The sequence below is a fragment of the Calliphora vicina genome, chromosome 5 (assembly GCF_958450345.1).
Source record: "Calliphora vicina chromosome 5, idCalVici1.1, whole genome shotgun sequence".
Lineage (NCBI taxonomy): Eukaryota > Metazoa > Arthropoda > Insecta > Diptera > Calliphoridae > Calliphora > Calliphora vicina.
In genome coordinates this window covers 44,475,917-44,495,749 of record NC_088784.1, presented here as the reverse complement: position 1 = coordinate 44,495,749, position 19,833 = coordinate 44,475,917, and the positions used below count along the sequence as shown (strand labels likewise).

Genomic DNA, 19,833 nt, shown 5'->3' with positions numbered 1-19,833 from the left:
GGAACTAAAAATACGAAATTTGGTCCGAATATTTTATAATAATAAAGTTATAATGATATAAATGTGAGAAAATATGTTTATTTAAAAAAAAAAAATTTTTGGTTAAGTTGTAGAAAAATTATGTGTTCATGGTATATGTATGAATTGACACAGTCGAATAAAACACACTTGTGTGTTAAAACAGTCCTCATGCATACATATTTGTGGTAATATTTCAAAAAATAATTGTCAATTACATGGAATTAGCAAACAATTTTTGTCTTAAATTAAAAAAAAAAAAAATTTTAAAAATACGGACTTTTTTATATGTTCCAACTTTGGATGCGTGTAACTTTTTATAGGGACGAGATAACTATTAGCAAGTTATTTTAATTTTATTTAGAATTTTATCGCCAATGTAACTGATTTTTTTTAAAAAAAAATCGACCCTCCGTAGGCCCTCCATGTCTAAAAAACCAAAAAAATATCGGCAAAATTAAAAATAAACCCAAATATCTCTTCAACTAAAAGAGATAACCTAGATATGTACGATTTGTTTTTGTATATCTTCTCAATGTCTATCTATATTTAAAATTTCAGCTCATTTGGATCATCAATGGATTTTTGGCGATTTTTGTTTTTAAATGTAAGACACGAGGTCACCAACTTTGAGGGGCCACACACTGGCCCCCATTATCCCTAGCAAGCTGAACAACTGAAAATCAACTCGAAAACACCTCAACTCCAACCACAATGTATATACTAGTTTGCGAGATACCGAATTATTTCCAAAAAAACATTTTTTCTAAACCTCTGTTCAACAATGCAAAACAAAAATTACACGCATTTTTGATCTTCATGTATGCAGTATAAATAAACAACATTTTTCATTTGTTTGCTTTTCATTTTTGAACGTTTGTGCAAAATAAAACTTGATGCTCTTCATTTGTGAACAATTTACAAAAATTTTACTTCCAAAAATGCTCATTTGTATGAAAAAAAATTCCTATTATTTTCTCATTTTTGAGTGAAAATAAAAAAAAACAAGTAAGAAAGTATGGTCGGTCAAGCCCGACCATATAATACCCTACACCAAGTAAATGAGTAAAAATATTTTTCTTTTAAAATATCAATAATTTATATTTTTGAGTGATTTTCGGAAGTGGGCCTTATATGGGAGCTATGACCAATTATGGACCGATCACCATAAAATTAGGTCGTGTGATTTATGTCTATATTAAAGTTAACTATGTTGAATTTTGTGTGTATACCAACATTTTTAAGCGATTTATGCACGTTAAAGTGATTTTCGGAAGCGGGTCTATATGGGAGCTATGACTAATTATGGACCGATCGTAACAAAATTTGGTGACATGAATTTTGTATATATAAAACTTATTTGGAGCGAAATTTGTGTAGATACATAGATAAATTAAATATTTATGACCGATAAAGTCCAATTTCGAGGGGACATTTGTATGGGGGCTAGGTGAAATAATGGACCGATTTCAGCCAGTTTCAATAGGCTTGGTCCTTGGGAAAGTAACATGTACCAAATTTGATCGAAATATCTTCAAAATTGCGACCTGTACTCTGCGCACAAGGTTTACATGGACAGCCAGCCAACCAGACGGACGGACGGACGGACATCGTTTAATCGACTCAGAAAGTGATTCTAACGGCCATTCTCACAATGTACGATTAAAAGTTAACGGCAACTTTAACCGCAAGTTAGGCTAATTTGAATTTCACAATGTACGATTAATTCTTAATTGACACTATTTAACAACAAAGTTGCTGTTAAATATAACCGAACAAATTTCGCCGGTTAGCATCTTAATTGTAAGAAATATAATAAAAGAGCATGGAAAAACATTTATATTTTTGTAATATTTTTAATTTTTAAAAGTGTAAAGCGAAGAAAAGTAAATTTTGCACGGTGTGATCCATATACCACCCGAATATTGCACTTACAAACCAAAGAACAAATGTCTAATTTTGCTTGTTGGTTTTCAGTAATTGTTGTTCAGTTTGTTCTGTAAGTTTTACAGTTAGGTACCTTAATATTTTTGAGTTTTATACGTTTTTTTTATTATACCACTAAGAAAACACAAACTATTATTTTTTATGCCGTCTTTTAGACAATTTTTTATATTTCAATCTTTCATTACACTATTTTTCGTAAACAAATGTATGCATTATTGCCATACTTTCTACTGAATGCTTTGGTTAAGTAATCAAATGATGGTGAAAGGTAAATCGGTAACCGTTGGTTAAATGGTCCCCGTTAAACAAACCGACAGTTAGTTAATTTTCCGGTTAAAATGAAATAATCGTACATTGTGAAAATGGCCGTAAGTCGATTTAAGGTGGGTGTTAGACTAATATTTTTGGGCGTTACAAACATCTGCACAAACGCATAATACCCTCCCCACTATGGTGGTGTAGGGTATAACAATACAAACAATTTGTTGTCTCTTCATACATGAATAGAATATAACACATCAAAAATTCAATTTTTTTTCATGACATGAGTGAAAAATTAATGAATATTTCGTACCCTAGAAAAGTGAATATGAAATATTAAAAATTTGTAAGTAAAATAAGGAGTGCATAAATTTAGGGGCGACAAAAATTTCTTTAATTAACTTTACATGTTTAAAAATTAAAAGTGGCGCCTTAAGGTATGTGAATATTTGGTGGCAGAAAGCGAAACCAAAATGTTACGTATATATTGGAAAATGCTAATATTTTCACAGATTCTGTTACAGACCTGTGTATATTAAGATTTTAGATACCTTAATTTGTGTATGCAAATAAATTAAACATTAACTACCAGTGTCTAGTTATTCATTTCATTTGTTAGCGGCAGGTCTAGTGTACACATGTCCAGAAACCTAGATAAAGGCACAAACACAACAAAAAAATTAATGAATGTCTTTGTATGAAGAAGTTCTTGCACTGTTATTTTAGTGCACTCTGAATTTTAAATTTTGACCTATAATCTTAAGCATATAGAACTAAAATTGAAAATACTTGATATATCAAAGTCAAAAGTATACATATGTATAGTATATATTACATTTAATGTTTTGTTGCAGTAAATATTAAGTAAGTGGCTAAAAATAATAAACAGTTAACAAGAAATATATAAATAAAATAATAATTTTATAATTAATTCTTAAATTATTTAAAGTATATATGTAAATATCATTAAACGTACTTAAGTATTTCATATTACACTCGTATTTTTTTTCTATTTGTGTGTTTAAATCTTTAAGTTTTTAATGCAATGGTGTTTTCTTGGTGTAATTCACAATAAGTGCGATGCTAAAATTGCATACATTCATACAATTTTAGATTTATTTATTAATTTATGTATGTATGTACGTAGGTTTGTAATTAATTCTATAAAAAAAATAATTAATTAAAAAAATGTGATATAATTAAATTAATAATTGCTCATATGTTTAGCAAAACATACTATTATACGTAGTATGTAATATACGTATGCATGTTTTTGCTGGCACAATAATTTGTCCTGTGGGTGTTGTTGGGTGGTTGGTTGGTTGGTGCTCTACTTCGTCTCAAGTGTTTAAGGATTTTTGGAATTGCATTCGAATTGACGGGAACGAGGAAGAATTGTGTATGAGGGAGAAAATTTCAAGTCAATAAAATTGTTGCTTTATTGGTAGATCAAAAACCGTCAAACCAGCCATCAATGAAAAAACAATCGTATTACCATTTCCGTTGCCACACAGCATTTTCAAAAAAAACAAATATATATCATTAAGACATTTCAACCAATGCAATAACTTTAACCTCATCGCACTTTGAACAACGTTCTGCATGTTTGTATGTTGCAACATTACTGACAACTAATGTGTCGTCTATCTTGTTAGTGTGGTTTGTTGATAGTCCACCAGAGCGAATAGTGCCACTGCTAGAGCCAGAATAAGTTGCCAAGTACTATGTAAGGCAATGCCGGCATCGCCCTCACCATTGCGACAAATTTCCGGATGTCGTGTAAAATCTTCGCAGTAAATCTGAAAAAAAAACACCAGAGGTTTAATGTTAGATCAACTGTAGGATTTATAGCTATTACTATATATAGTATGTGTGAGAATATGTAGTAGGAACAGAGGAAGAAAAAATTTAAAACAAAAATACTATTTGGTTTAGGTCACTTCTTCCTATGCAACATTTACACATACAAATATTCTCAAATTCTTACAATTTATTGTTCTCGGATGTACGAATGTGTACAGTACAAATATGTATATTAGACCTGCCCTTAAAAATATCGGCTAACTTGAAACAGTGTCGGAAATTGATTGAAAGTTGTAATAATTTTTACCCTATACTTTCGTTTAATTCTTAAAAAAAATCATGCTATAAATATGATTTTAATATAATATCGAGTGTTAAAGTGTCAAAAATAACTAAGTAATTAACATTTTTTGATGTGTGTTCAAAGTTACTTTTGTTAGACATATCATTTTCTCTAGAGAAGTTTATTGAACACTTTTAAAAAAAGTTTATGTATCCGATTGTCCTTAAATTCAACATCAGTTAGTTTTTGATACTAAAAGTAAAATACGACTCTTCGAATTCTATTTTGTAGGGACGGTCTAATGTACATACGTTAACATAAACTATATACCCAATAAACATTAAGGCATATTTTATAAAAATTTAAAAGAAAACATGACGCAAAATGCGTGTACATAAAATTTAGGGGGCAGATTTACATGCTAATTCATCTGAATTACACACCTTGGTGTGTAATAGATTTGTTAGGTAATATTTTTACGTATTTTCTTGATAATGAATATTTTGTTCAAAATGCAAATTTATATGCAGTTTTTTATTAGCTTCAAAAAATTTATTTTTTTTTAAGTTATAAACTTACATTAAATGTATCAAAAGACCGAAAGAACAATTATAATTTTACCCCCATATACATATGTTTTATAAACCTTTGATAAATTTAAAAATTGTTTATGCATATGGAGGTTAAAGTTTAACCCCCATATGCATAAACAGTTTATAAATTTATAAAATTTAATTCCTGGTATTATTTAAAGATTCTTTACTGCTGGAAACTCTGTTGTGTATTTGTTGGATATTGCGCGATCTATATTAAATATTTTATGTTTCTCCACAAAAATATATGTGGATATTTTTTAAAATTTTAGATCATAGTTTGGTTTTATTGAAGTATATTTTAGGCATATTTCCAATAATAAATGCATGAAAATCTGCCCCCTAGTTAAACCTTTTTGCAATTTTTACAAGTACTGAAATCAGTCATCGAACATGATAATGTGTTTAAAATATGAAATTAGTAGTAGTTTTTATCACAATGTCTTGCTATTTTTTAACATAAAGTTTATACAAACATTTTTTTTAACAGACAGTATAACTTTAAGAGACACTTCGTATTGTCAAACAAAAATACTACAAATCAGATGTCTAATACAATGTTGTTGCAAGAGTTCGACTTTTGACAACACATAGATTTTAACTTGTTCGAATAATTAGATCACACGTTTATAATTTATCGAATTATTCGAATAATTTTTTTTTTTTTTTTTAAAAATTAAAGAATGAAGTTTTGATGTAGGTTTTTTAATATTTTATTGTTAAAGAAAAAAACAAAAAATAACGCTAAAGTTAATATTTCAAGTTTTGATTATGTTAAAAATCATTCGAAAACAAAGTTCATCATTAAATTTTCATCAGAAATATTCTGATCAGATTCCCTCCCTATCAATCTACATAACAATTGACTAGCAAACATTTTAGTTTCCGTTTATTTTTCAAAATAGGATCGAACTGGTTTTGAAAGAAAATATTTCGTGACTTCATAGATGTGTACTTAGAGAGCCCGAAAAAAAATGTAAAAAAATCATGACGTATTGTTCTAGTTTTGTTCGCCTGCTCCTCATTTGGTAATTTTATTTTATTATTATCTTTAATTACAAATCCTTACTAACCTTTCTTCCCTAACATTTTGACCAAATCGCGATATTATTGCATAATTTAGATAAAATATCTTTTAATTCAATCTTTTCACTTTTTTGTAATGTTTGGCTTTGGTGTCGATTCGACTGGTTGGCCGGGCTTCATATAGGATATCTTATGCTTCGGGTTATTTTAATGGATCCATTTTTTATCGCAAGTAATGATTCGGTGCAAAAATTATTTTCTTTTATAGAGTTGAAGCTCATTTCGGACATGCGAAATCGTCTTTCAAGGTCTCTCAGCTCCAACTTTCCTGCTGCTCGCAATCGTTTTGAAATTGCTTATTGAGTAGCTCCCAATAATTTTGCAAGCTCTTGTTAAGTTTTACTAAAATCATCATGGGCTGGACTGGGAGATCTTTGTCTTCCGTGTCAAAATCACCACTATCTCGCGAGTTGAAATCGATGGAACACATTCACCATAAGCCTTGGTGTGCATCAGTGGCACTTTTTTTAAATTAAAGAAGTAAAGCAAAACTTCCCGATTTTGACGCTTTGTTGGCACAAACATCGTTATTAAAAAATACGTTATTTATTGTAAATCCCACATTTTTAAGTCATACACCCAATACATTATTTTAAAGATATTCGATTTTATTGCAAATTTCAGTTTAGGACTGACTCTTTTATTTTTGTTATACTACCCATCACCTTCGTGAGAAGGGTATATATAAGTTTGTCATTCCGTTTGTAATTTCCACAATATAATTTTCCGACCCTATAAAGTATATATATTCTGGATCCTTATAGATAGCGGAGTCGATTAAGCCATGTACGTCTGTCTGTTGAAATCAATTTTTTTAAGACCCCAGATATCTGGGGGATAATTCTGTCAGACATGTTTTTGCTTAAAATCAGCAAAATCGGTCCACAAATGGCTGAGATATGAGGAAAAAACCAGGACAACCTCGATTTTTGACCTATATCTGGAGTACTTAGATATTAATATAGACAGTATAGATATCTAATGATAGATATTTCAAAGAGCTTTGCAACGACGTATATAAGACAATAGTAAGTTGGACCTACAATGGGTCCAACTCAAAAAATATTTTTTAACCCGAATTTTTTTTTCACCAAAAAAAAAGAAAATGAAACCAGAAAATTTTTTTTCTAAATTTAAAAAAAATTTTAAATAACAATTCCAAAAAAATTTTTTTACAAAAAATGAAAAAAAAAATTGGAAAAAAAATACATTTTGTTTAAAATTTTTATTTTGAAGTATAATTTGCTAATCTAATCTATTATTTATTGATTTTAATCAAATATAATTTGTGTTTAAAAAATATTTATTTGTATACAATAAATATGTATTTAAAAAAATGTAAATTAAAGCGTGAAGTTTTTTAACCAAATAGACTTAAATTCTGTGTTTTATTATTAAAACAATATTGCCCATAAGGCGGTGAAGAAGAATTTCAGAATATTGTCTAAACACAATTGATCGGAATAATTAAAATGGCAAATTTTCATTAAAATGGCAAAACCTTAGTTTAGATTTAAGAAGTTTGAAAACATTTAGGAGTATTTTTTGTTTGTTGGGTATGTTCTCTTAATATTCAGAGAAAAAAACAAAAGGCCATCCCTTCGCAGGCCTTCTTTTATGATCTACTTGCCTTAATTGGAAGAAATTGTAGAGCGCCTCTTCCCTTCCTTCTAAATGATTCGATACAAAATCTTCATCTTCGGGTTCTTAGCCACCATAAAACTACTATTCAGAAACCATTACAAAAAAAACAGATCAACTATGAAAAAAGTAAAACAAAATGCCATGATGGGAGTGCAGAAGGCCTTGGAACGTGGAACCTTTAAGTCAGCTAAATGAGGCCTATTAGAAGACATCCTCACTCGTTGGATGAGCTCGTAGTATAATCTGTGTGTGTTAAAGTGTAAATGGGGAGAAAAGCAACACTAACCTTTGTTAAGCTATTGGCGTATTTATCGACTAACTCGCGTGTAAATTTTGCCGCATCGGCACCACATATTTTTCGTGCAGCATTTTCCGAACAATCGACAAGTTCATTAATGGAGCTGTAAATTGAAATAAATATATATAAACCAGTTAATTACAACATTTAAAATATCTATATAAGAAGGAGTACATAGTAAATTAAATATGCTTTATTTGAATGTGACTAATAACTAGTGTTCTTTGATATCTAAAACTAACTTCTTTTTATTTTTACACAAATACTCAGATTTTATAAACAATCACTTATTTTTTACTTTAAAATTTTGGAAACTCTATTACAATAAAGTATTTACTTTTAAGTTAGTTTTAAGTATTAAATGCAAAGTATGTATCTACTTTTCAATTCAAAAATTTTATTCGAAATTATAGAAGAAATGAATGGGGTTTAAAATTATTTTTGAAATTATATTTACAAGAAGAAGCTGATACGTTGTAAACAATTAAATCAATGAACCAGTCCATTCTAATTTCATCGAGTTTAAGTTTTCATAATGATATAAACATGTGGTAACGAACTTTGGCTGACAGTAGTGAAATGTAAAAATCTGCGAAATGGAACGGAATATTTAAAAGCGATTAATTTATTTTAAAAGTGTATTAACGGTATTTACACAATAAAATATCTATTGGTTTTTGTTTAATTGGCTTAAGTACCGGTCGTGAACGTACGATTTTTCCATATGTTTTTTTTATTATTATCACCATGCATTTTCCCATAAAAAGTAAGAAAGTATCGTCGTACAAGCCCGATCATATAATATACTAAGTAATATGTTTCTTTAAAAATTCAATAATTTATATTCGAGCGATCACCATGAAATTAGGTCGCAGTTTATGTCTATGTGAAAGTTATTTATGTTGAATTTTATGTGTATACCAAAATTTTTATGAGATTTATGAACGTTGAAGTGATTTACGAATGCGGGTCTTATATGGGAGCTATGACTAATTGTGGACCGATCAAAATAAAACTTATTTGAAGCGAAACTTGTACAGATACCTACATAAATTAAACATTTATGACCGATAATGTCCAATTTCAGAGGACAGGTGAAATAATGCACCGATTTCGGCCAGTTTCAATAGGCTTCTAGGCCTTAGGCCGAAGAAATTATATGTACCAAATTATATCGAAATATCTTCAATAAAACACAATGATTACGTATTTTTATACCCTACATAGTGGGGAGGGTATAATGCGTTTGTGCAGATGTTTGTAACGCCCAAAAATATTAGTCTAACACCCACCTTAAAGTATTCCGATCGACTTAGAATCACACTGAGTCGATTAAACGATGACCGTCAGTCCGTCTGGCTGGCTGTCCATGTAAACATTGTGCTCAGAGTACAGGTCGCAATTTTGAAGATATTTCGATCAAATTTGGTACATATTATTTTTTCGGCCCAAGGACCAAGCCATTATTTCGCCTAGCCCCCATACAAATGTCCTTCTGAAATTGGACTTTACAAAATTCATTTCACCAAATTTTGCTACGATCGGTCCATAATTCGTCATTGCTCCCATATAGTCCCGCTTCCGAAAATCACTTTAACGTGCAAAACGCTTAAAAATTATGGCATACACACAAAATTCAACATAGTTAACTTTCATATAGACATAAATCAGACGACCCAATTTCATGGTGATCGGTTCATAATTGGTCATAGCTCCCATATAAGGCCCACTTCCGAAAATCACTCAAAAATATAAATTATTGAAATTTTAAAAGAAAAATGTTTTTGCTATTTTACTTAGTGTAGGGTATTATACGGTCGGGCTTGACCGACCATACTTTCTTACTTGTTCGACTTACGACTTACTCTAGATATATAAAACGTATATATATATATATAGTCGAAATAAATAGGTATAAACGAATTGCACTCTTTTCGTTATTAAATTGCAATAACTTATTTTCCATAAAAATGCTCTGTGACATTAATTGTCTACAAAATCGATGAACGATTGAGGTGCAATAAGATTTTTTTTAGAATCATATCCAATATTAGTTACCTTAAAAGTTAAGCTTTGTCATTACAAGGGCTTTGCTTTATTCTGAGGACAAACATTTTTATAATATTGTGCAATTAGATTTGGAAATAGAACTGCAGCGATTTGTTTCCAAAAGAAAATAACATTTATAGCATGATGAATGTCGTACTTCGAGGTCGCTAACAACCCATATCAGACACGGAGAAAACCCTACCGCGGCGCAGTGGAAAATATGGTTAATTTTCATATCAGAAATTAATATACAATCCTAAAATTTTACAAATGCATTCACAATACCTTATTCTGACATATAAGAGAGTATGTATTATCAAATTCGAGAGGATAATTAGTGTTTTAAAGGGTTTCAAAGTTAAAGTTTGTATAATATTTTATGTAACTTTCATACAAAGTTGTTGACTGCTATAATCATGTTTCCATTGGTAAATTCGTCTAAATTCTATTAAAATCATTAAAAATTTAGGTTGTGTACTACAATATTTATTTATATTTAAAACAATTTGAACGAAGTATTGTTTCTAAATAAATTAAGAATTAATTCAATCTCTATTTATGTATATATACATTAGTGTGTCCTAATTTTTTTTTGTTATTTTCATGGGTGCTGTATTTTGGAAATTTTTTTCAGATTTTTCGGATGTGGTTTAGCGACCTCTAATTTTTGCTAAAAATTGAGTTTTGGATTCGGTTTTTTTTGAGTTTTCTTCATAACTATGTCAAGACCCACGATTTTAATTATTTTTGAGGACACAGTTTAAAAGAAAATGCTTGCCATGCTTTATTTTTTTTTTTTTAAAAAAGAGAAGTAACACTCTGGCAATTAATATGCCTATATATAATTGTGTTACTTTCTTCGGAAAAGGGATAGAGAGTAGAAGAAAAGGTGGTGAAAGGAGAAGAAAAGCTTTTTAATTGACAACTCTGCAATTGCGCGTTATATTTGTTATTAGTGCAGATTGCAGCGCCTGTGGTGGTGACATGGCGCATTAGTCAAGCCAACAACCTTTAATTATTTTACTTCGGTGGCGTTTTAGTGTTATACCACCGAAGGAGGGCGCTGTGATAAATATTAGTTATTAGTAAACTAATAATTATTATAAACTGATGTTGTTGATTGGCAGCGGCTGGGAATCGAACCCAGGCCACAAATACCATATCATGCTTAATGATCAAACGCGCTAACCAATTAAGCCACAGCACCCTTATTTTATTTTTGTGTGCAAAAGTTTTTAGTTTTTGTAATAATTGGCTCATTAAGGTGCCCTACATTATAATTTTTCGAAATTTTTCCATAAATTTTGTAAATAAGGCTAATTTAGGGACAACAATTTTTGAATTTGCTTTTACCGTTCCTGAGTTATATAAAGCAAACGAAAACTTTCATAGTGTAATCAAACAACAAGTCGCAATTTCAAAGAAAAAATTTAGTACAGCTTTTCTATTACCACATGGGCGAAGCCTATTGAATTTGGTTGGAATCTGTTCATTATTTCTACTAGCCCCTATACGATTATCATTTTAACGAGCACAGATCTCTTAAAAATGTTGGTACATTTGAAACGAAAAACTGTTAAAAAAACTAAATATTTTTGCACAAAAAAATAAAACATGGACATTTTTCTTTTAAACTGTGTGCTCAAAAGTAATGAAAAGCGTGGGTCTTGACAAAGTTATGAAGAAAACTCAAAAAAAGGCCGACAAACCCGATTTTTGGCAAAAACTCTACTTAAGCGACCTCTAAACCTCTTCTGAAAAATCTGAAAAAAAAATCTCAAAAATACTTTAACCTATAAGCTTTTAAATTATGCTTGAGTGTAAACAAAAATTTTTTTTTGGGACACGCTAATATACATACAGTGTTGGAAAAAATAATAGGAACGAATGCTTTTTTTCAAACTTTGAAAGTATGGTAGTCAAATTTAGTTTTGTTTAAAAAAATGTATATGCAGTTTTGTTTATCAGACATACAGCATAAGAAATAACATAATCATTCCTATTTTCATCTATATATTAATACATTATATGACTAACAATGTACTGAGTCAATATTTTTACTGGAAAAAATAATAGAAACGCGTAAAAGCATTAACTTTTCGAGGCACATCTTTATGTTTTTTGTTAAAAAACTATCTTATCTTAATATTTTGTTTTTCACAACTTCATTGCATCTGCGGCTCATGGAATCAACCAATTTCTATGCAAACGCCTTTGTCAATGTCAAATCACTCTTCCTGGATTTGTTCCCATAATTCGTGCTTATTTTTCGGACTGAAACCCTCAAGCTTCCTCTTGAGCACTCCCCAAAGGTGTTCCATTGGGATAACGTCCGGTGACTGCGAAGGCCATTCCATAAGAGGTACTTTCTTGACAGCAAACCAGTATTTTGCCAATTTTGAGGAGTGCTTCTGACTATTGTCCTGCTGAAACTCCCATCTGAAGGGCATCCCTTCCTCAGAAAATGGAAGCATTAAGCTTTGCAATATATTTACGTAGTCCTGGATGCATATTTCGTTCTTTATCCAATATAGCCATCATGATATGGGGTGTTTACGTTCTTCTTGAGCTGTGGTCATACGAAACAAAGATAAATTTGTTTGGATCCGATGGGAAATATTATGTTAGGCGCCCAGACAATAAGGCATATGATCCAAAATACACCAAGAAGACCGTAAAACAAGGCGGTGGATCCATCATGATATGGGGGTATTTCTCCTCTTCTGGTGTCGGTCCAGTATTTATACCCTACACCACCATAGTGGGGAGGGTATTATGCGTTTGTGCAGATGTTTGTAACGCCCAAAAATATTAGTCTAACACCCACCTTAAAGTATACCGATCGACTTAGTATCACTTTCTAAGCGATGTCCGTCCGTCCGTCCGTCTGGTTGGCTGGCTGGCTGTCCATGTAAACCTTGTGCGCAGAGTACAGGTCGCAATTTTGAAGATATTTCGATGAAATTTGATACATATTATTTTTTCGGCTCAAGGACCAAGCCTATTGAAACTGGCTAAAATCGGTCCATTATTTAACCTAGCCCCCATACAAATGTCCTCCCGAAATTGGACTTTATCGGTCTTAAATGTTTAATTTATATATGTATCTCCACAAATTCCGCTCCAAATAAGTTTTATATACACAAAATTCATGTCACCAAATTTTGTTACGATAGGTCCATAATTAGTCATAGCTCCCATATAAGGCCCACTTCCGAAAATCACTCAAAAATATAAATTATTGAAATTTTAAAAGAAAAATAGTTTTTGCTCTTTTACTTAGTGTAGGGTATTATATGGTCGGGCTTGACCGACCATACTTTCTTACTTGTTTTATATATATAAAACTTATTTGGAGCAAAATTTGTGTAGATACTAGGGTATTCAATCGATTAACCGTTAATCGGTTAACCGATTAATTTTGGACGGTTAACTGTTCGAATAATTTGAAATTGCCGATTTTCAAATAACAAATAAACCGATTAATTTGTGTCGATTAACCGATTAACCGAAATTCCTTTTTTTTGCACATTTTTGTATTTATTTTTCCGTTTCAATTCAAATACAAATTTCAAATTAAAATTATATAATTTTTAAACATGATTAGTGTGACATATTTAATTTACATGTATGTATTTGAAACTTTGTTTGTATTTACATGTGTAGACGTAACTTTTTTTTGAAATGAGTCTTTTATCATAACTAAACGAAACTATTAAATTAAAAAAATCTAAAACAATCCAAAAAGGAATATTCTTTATCATGCTTTTGATTTCTCCAACATATACAATCAGCGAGAGAGTTTTTTTCCAAAAAAAAGTTTTATTAAATCTAAAGAAAAAAATCGTTTAAATTATATTATTTTTATAAAAGATTATTGCAGAAGATCTAACTAAAACCCTAAAAAACTCACACATCGTTCATTTGCTGCAACAACGTCATAATTCAAAAAAGTCGTTTCGAGAAAAACGTCTTTGAATATTTTATGACATTTTACTATTTTTTAAATAAATTTTCAACAAATCATGCGATTTCAGAAATATAAACAGTAGATGTTAATATCTTTCTAATCTGTATTTAACCAAATTTTCACTTATCTTATACTTATACTAGAAAACATGAATTTTAATTTTGATGTTTACAACAAAAAAACTCTCACACACAAAAAATAATTGACTTTTTTGAAAACTGATGAAACTATATGAAAGATTATAGAACAGCGTATATTTTGTATTACTCAGTTAATAAAACACGGATTTTGAGTTTTGACGTTGTTGCAACAAATAGGCGATATGTTTATAAAAATGATCTCAAATACCTTATTTGCTGTTTTTTAGCAAATAAGGTTGTTGTATTTTCAATTTAAAATGAAAATATAAATTATTCGGTTAATCGAATAAATTTAAATTAACCGATTATTAACCGAATAAATCTAAACCTCGATTAATTATTTGCTCGATTAACCGATTAAACCAGAAACCCGATTAATTAAATACCCTAGTAGATACTTATATGAATTTAACATTTATGATCGATAAAGTACAATTACGAGAGGACATTTGTATGACATCTTCAAAATTGCAATTGACTGAGTCATATTTTGTGTCCAGACACAACAAGTTTTATGTATTGAGAAAAAAAAAGTGTAACATGTGCGAAACGCGTGAATTTTTTTTTAATGGATATATAATATCAAAATGTTTTAAATCGGGTTTACCATCTCAAAACCCACACATAATACCATTTTCCGGGAAAGAAATTCTAATATCAGAGACTGGATTGAAACATATGTATATCAATTTCGTAACGCACATGTTACATTATTTATTTTTCTATTAAACTTCATTTATCTTGGAATTTCGTTGATAGTTATTCCTATGTATTTTATATAAATATAAGCAATTTATAAACAAACTTTTAAGACAAAGTTTTTTTTACTTTCGGTAATAACGAACGCACGCACTTACTGCAAATTATGCTTAAAAAACTGCAAAACAAAAACGAAGGAAAAAAGCCGTTATTTTTAAAAATTCAACTTTGCAAATGATGTGTAAATCTACAGATTTTATTTAACATAATTTGTCTTCTCTCTTTACAATTTGATTTTTTACCCATACGGATGACTTTTCTGTGGAATTCGTGATATATGAACATATGACAGCATTTAATAAGTCATTAAAATTTTCAAAAACATTAAATTGTTCTGGAAATTTTCTTGAGTGATTTTAAGTTTTTAAAGCAATTTTGCCTATCATTGGTGTAATTATCTTAAAAACTCCATAATCTTAACTTTATCTGCTTGATCGTGGTTCTTGCACATATGTACTATACAGATGATCCAGCAATTTTTATAAAAGATGTGTCCCCCTTCTTCCCTACCTTTAATATTTTTAAAGGTAGGGTAGAAGGGGGAATGATTCTGCCAACACCGAATAACTTAAGAACCGAGTAATCGATTTTGATACATTACCAAGTTATGTATTCTTTTATCGATTATTTATCATCCCTGAAAGTTTGAAAGTTTAATTTTACATATGATGTGAGCCAGACGCGATTAATGGTTTTTCAACAAGCTGTGAAAATATTTCAGTATGCGAATTTTTGTGCTAACTTCCTTAGTTTTTGTGATACAAAAAAGATATGGGTTGGTGATAGAATGTCAATAGTAAAATAATGAACAATAAGTGACAATAATTTTGTCGGTCATTTAATTTGAAGTATGAAAACAATTTATATTAAACCTCACAACTCCGCCTGGGGCACATACGCCAGATACAAGGAATCCCTGTGATTTAGAGCAAAATGTTGATAAAATATAGAAAAAATCAACACAATTTGTTTAAATTTATTTTTGCTATGTTATGTGAAATAAACAATAAATATCTAGTTTATTATACTTTGTTTTGTGAATTAAGGTATAAAACAGTAATATACGATTTTTTTGTCTTATTTTACAAATGACAAATCTGCCCCATCCCTATGGCGTATTTACCCCATGGGAGGGGTGGTTTCGCTGTTTTCGATCAGAAATGTTAAAAAATATGTATATGAAGATGAGATAGGCAAGATTAAAATGATCAAAATTAAAGCCAACATATCTAAGTATCCGAAACAAAAAAAAAATTAAGAATATGTATTGTGGTTTTAATTTGAGAACGCTTCAAAAAAAAGAGGCGTATGGTCATCCTTCTACTCTAAATCTAGTATTGGTGGATAGATTTCTGAATTTAACAAATTCTTATAATTTTAACCCTTCGTTAGTCGCAACTGATTTTATTACTCTTTCAAATACAAGTCATCAGATGAGAGGCATTATGTGGGGCTTACAAGGACGGTTGGAAGACTTAGGTTATGCCGATGACATATGTCTACTTAGCCACTCATTATCAAAGATGCAGTCAAAAATTTGCACCATCAGTGAGATTGCAAAATTAGTTGGGCTGAAAATAAATATAGCTAAAACAAAATCGCTCCGGATCAATTATAATACAGATCGCCGTTTCTTCGTATTCGACCAAGATATTGAGGATGTAACGTCCATCTGCTACCTGCAAAGCACAATTGATTAATCCAGTCGCATTAATAAGCCCAGTTTGCCCAGTTAAGTGGTAATCATCTAATATTTAGAAACGAACCAAAATCCAAATATTTAACTCCAACATAAAATCTACTCTGTTGTATGGATGTGAGACCTGGAACATGGCATCACGTGATACACAATGTCTTCAAGTGTTTCTCATCAAATGCCTCCGCAAGATTTTACGGTGCAGGCAAGCCAGCTGCCTATTGAAACAGAAATGCAGTTGGATAGGTCACACCCTCCGAAAACCAGACGATTACATTGCCAAGAAATGCTTAGAATTGAACCCGCAGGAAAGCAGACGAGTTGGGAGACCAGCACATACCTGTAAGCGACAACTAATAACAGAGCCCTTCACCTTCGTGAGAAGGGTATATATAAGTTTGTCATTCCGTTTGTAATTTCCACAATATAATTTTCCGACACTATAAAGTATATATATTCTGGAGCCTCATGCATTAAACACATTCAAGACAGCAGGCTACACGAACACAAATTCTGCTGGTTACAGTTGTAGTCGTGTGGCAGCTACTGAATTATTTTAAAGACGACAGCTACAAAGAAAACAGCTGATTTATAATTCAGTGGTGCCACTTTAATAAAAAATAACCGTACAAAATTCCAAAGTAATTAAGATTGAAACAATTATTTTGAGTAAAAATATATATATGGTTATAAATAATTATGTACCTGTTATTAATTTATTTCAATATGGTTATCAGAAACTTCTCTTAATTAAGTAAAAAAATATATTTTTTAATTTGATTTACATTTGTTTATTATATTAGCAACACTATTTCTGTTTTGTAGTTGACAAAAATAGAAATTAGCCTAATTCGGCTACATCGGCATGAGTAGTCGTGTGGCCGTGTAGCTGTGCTGTCGTTAAAATAATCTTCTCCATATAAACGTGTGCATTTTATTTTTGACAGATTGAAGTTGGTAGCCTGCTGTCTTGAATGTGTTTAATGCATTATAGATAGCGGAGTCGATTAAGCCATGTCCGTCTGTCTGTCTGTTGAAATCAATTTTCTGAGGACCCCAGATATCTTCGGGATCCAAATCTTCAATAATTCTGTCAGATATGCTTTCGAGAAGTTTGCTATTTAAAATCAGCAAAATCCATCCATAAATAACGGAGATATGAGCAAAAATCCGAGACAACCTCTGAAAATTTCATCAAAAAATACAATTTATTGCATTCTTTGACAAAAAAGCAACAAAACATATGTTTAGATGTGTGTTGGTTTCATTGCTTTGCGTATTTTGTTTTTTTTTTGGTGTTTTATTTCGTTTGTAACTTCTGACAAAAAAGCAACAATACGTACATATGTTTGGATGTTTGCTGGTTTCATTGCTTTATGTATTTTGTTTTATTTTTGGTGTTGTGTTTTTTTCTTGGTGTTTTGTTTTGTTTGGCGTTGTTGTTGTTTTTTATACAACAAAACGTATATATTGATGTGTGTTGGTTTTATTGCTTTGCGTATTTTGTTTTGGTTTTTTGGTGTTTTGTTTCGTTTGTAACTTCTACAATTTATAAAAGTGTTGTTGATATATTTAGGATGGTATACGCTGAAAGTGGGCAATATACATACATATTGTTACGTTTTAACCTTTTCAAAACGCTGGTTTATTTCCTTTAAATAAACCGGATACTTTTGATTGCAAATAAAAGCCGTTTAGTAGTTTAAAAATTGTAACAACTCTTTATTTATTCAAAATGTACAACAACCACAGAATTAAATAGCCACTCAATGTTTTTTATACAGGTTTATAAATTCTCAGAATTACAGATACAATTTATAATGTACACGAATTTACTTGAAAAACACAACACACTTTAAGGCACTCAGATGATGTTTATTCGAAAAGCGTCTCTGATCAACTCACTAACGACTGCAACCTCTGCTACTATTTATAACACTGCCATCTGCACTCTAGATTTCTCTTTAACTGTCTAGAGGTTTCTAATACATACGCCATCTGTGGTGTACTTTCTACAATGTTTTTTAACTGAATATTCGAAATCGAATACAGCGTTGCTAACTTACGATCAAATCAACTGAAAGCTTTTATTTAATAATGCCCACAGATATGTTACAGTTTTACAGCACTGTTATTTGAAAGCATTATGCTACTTTTAAATCAGCCGTTAAAATCGTTATATTTGAATTCAAGTACAATTTCGTAACACTGCCCCCCACTTAAGCCTGTTCGTCCCGAATAGGCATAGATTCACTTCTCCCATAGGCGGCTAGACGTTTCAGACGTTCAACTTTAATTCCCGATATCGGTCTTCCACATTTCCGTATTCTATAAACCATGTCGTCCAATTTCTTAACCACCCTATGTGGTCCTTTGCAGTGATTCCTTAATTTGGATGGCAAACCCTTATTACGTTGTGAGCTATATCTGGTTTTCATTTGGTTATTTATCATTTTAATTCGACTCCGAACGAGTTCATGCATTTCTTTCTCTGCTGAAGCACCTTCACCCATCTTGGAACCCGACCTGATGATATTTTCTCTGCGGGACAGACCTATCACTCCAACAGGAACCATTCTGTCGTTGCACTGTTCAACGAGGGATTCCATTGTTACATGGCCACTTCTCACATCCACTGGTTCTAACACCAACAAACCATTGTCTATACAATCCTCCACTTCCTCACGGGACCATACCAAATCCTCTGCCTCAGTGCTAGCTCTTTTTAAAGGTGGCTCCTGTAATGCTTGATGATTCGCCAGCTGGTTATTTCTTGATGGTGAAACATATCTGGTTCGCTTTCTTGGTGCTCTACAGTTTCGCTGAATATGACCAATTTTACCACAGTTATAACATTTAATTTTGGTATTACATTGTTTCTCATATAAAGCCTCTACAACTGCCTCTTTTTGACATTGAACATTATTCAAGTCCGACACCTTTTTATCAATGCCATCCACACTGTTGTTAATAACATCAGACACTTTCTGGATTTTCTTATCTGTGGCTCTAGAAGATTCTTGAAGTTTTGTTAGAAGTTTATCGTTGTTTACTCTGAATGTTTCTTTAACTTCAGCTAACAGCTTCTCGTTGTTTACTCGAAGTTCAGCTAGAAGCTTCTCGTTATTTACTTTAAAAATGTCTCGAACTTTTTTAACTTCAGACATAAGTTTCTCGTTGGCTGTTTCCATTTTTTCCATCATAGCCGCGAAAATTGTGCTTAAATCCATGCTGCTCGTTGTTGAACGTGTAGAAACTTCCATTTCTTCCTTATACTCGAATTCGT

The 19,833-nt window shown here is 31.0% G+C and overlaps 1 protein-coding gene across 2 annotated transcripts in view; it reads right to left on the bottom strand.

Annotated features, from left to right (window-relative positions):
• Nucleotides 1-3,023: 3,023 nt before the first annotated feature.
• LOC135962032 (uncharacterized) overlaps nt 3,024-19,833 on the bottom strand; it is a 181,861-nt gene continuing 165,051 nt past the window's right edge. For both annotated transcript variants that reach the window (XM_065513758.1, XM_065513760.1), the window contains 2 exons: nt 7,922-8,036; nt 3,024-4,025 (listed from right to left, as the gene is read on the bottom strand). In XM_065513758.1, coding sequence (XP_065369830.1) covers nt 3,870-4,025; nt 7,922-8,036 — 271 coding nt within the window. In that variant the 3' untranslated portion in view covers nt 3,024-3,869. The remainder of the gene's footprint in view (nt 4,026-7,921; nt 8,037-19,833) is intronic.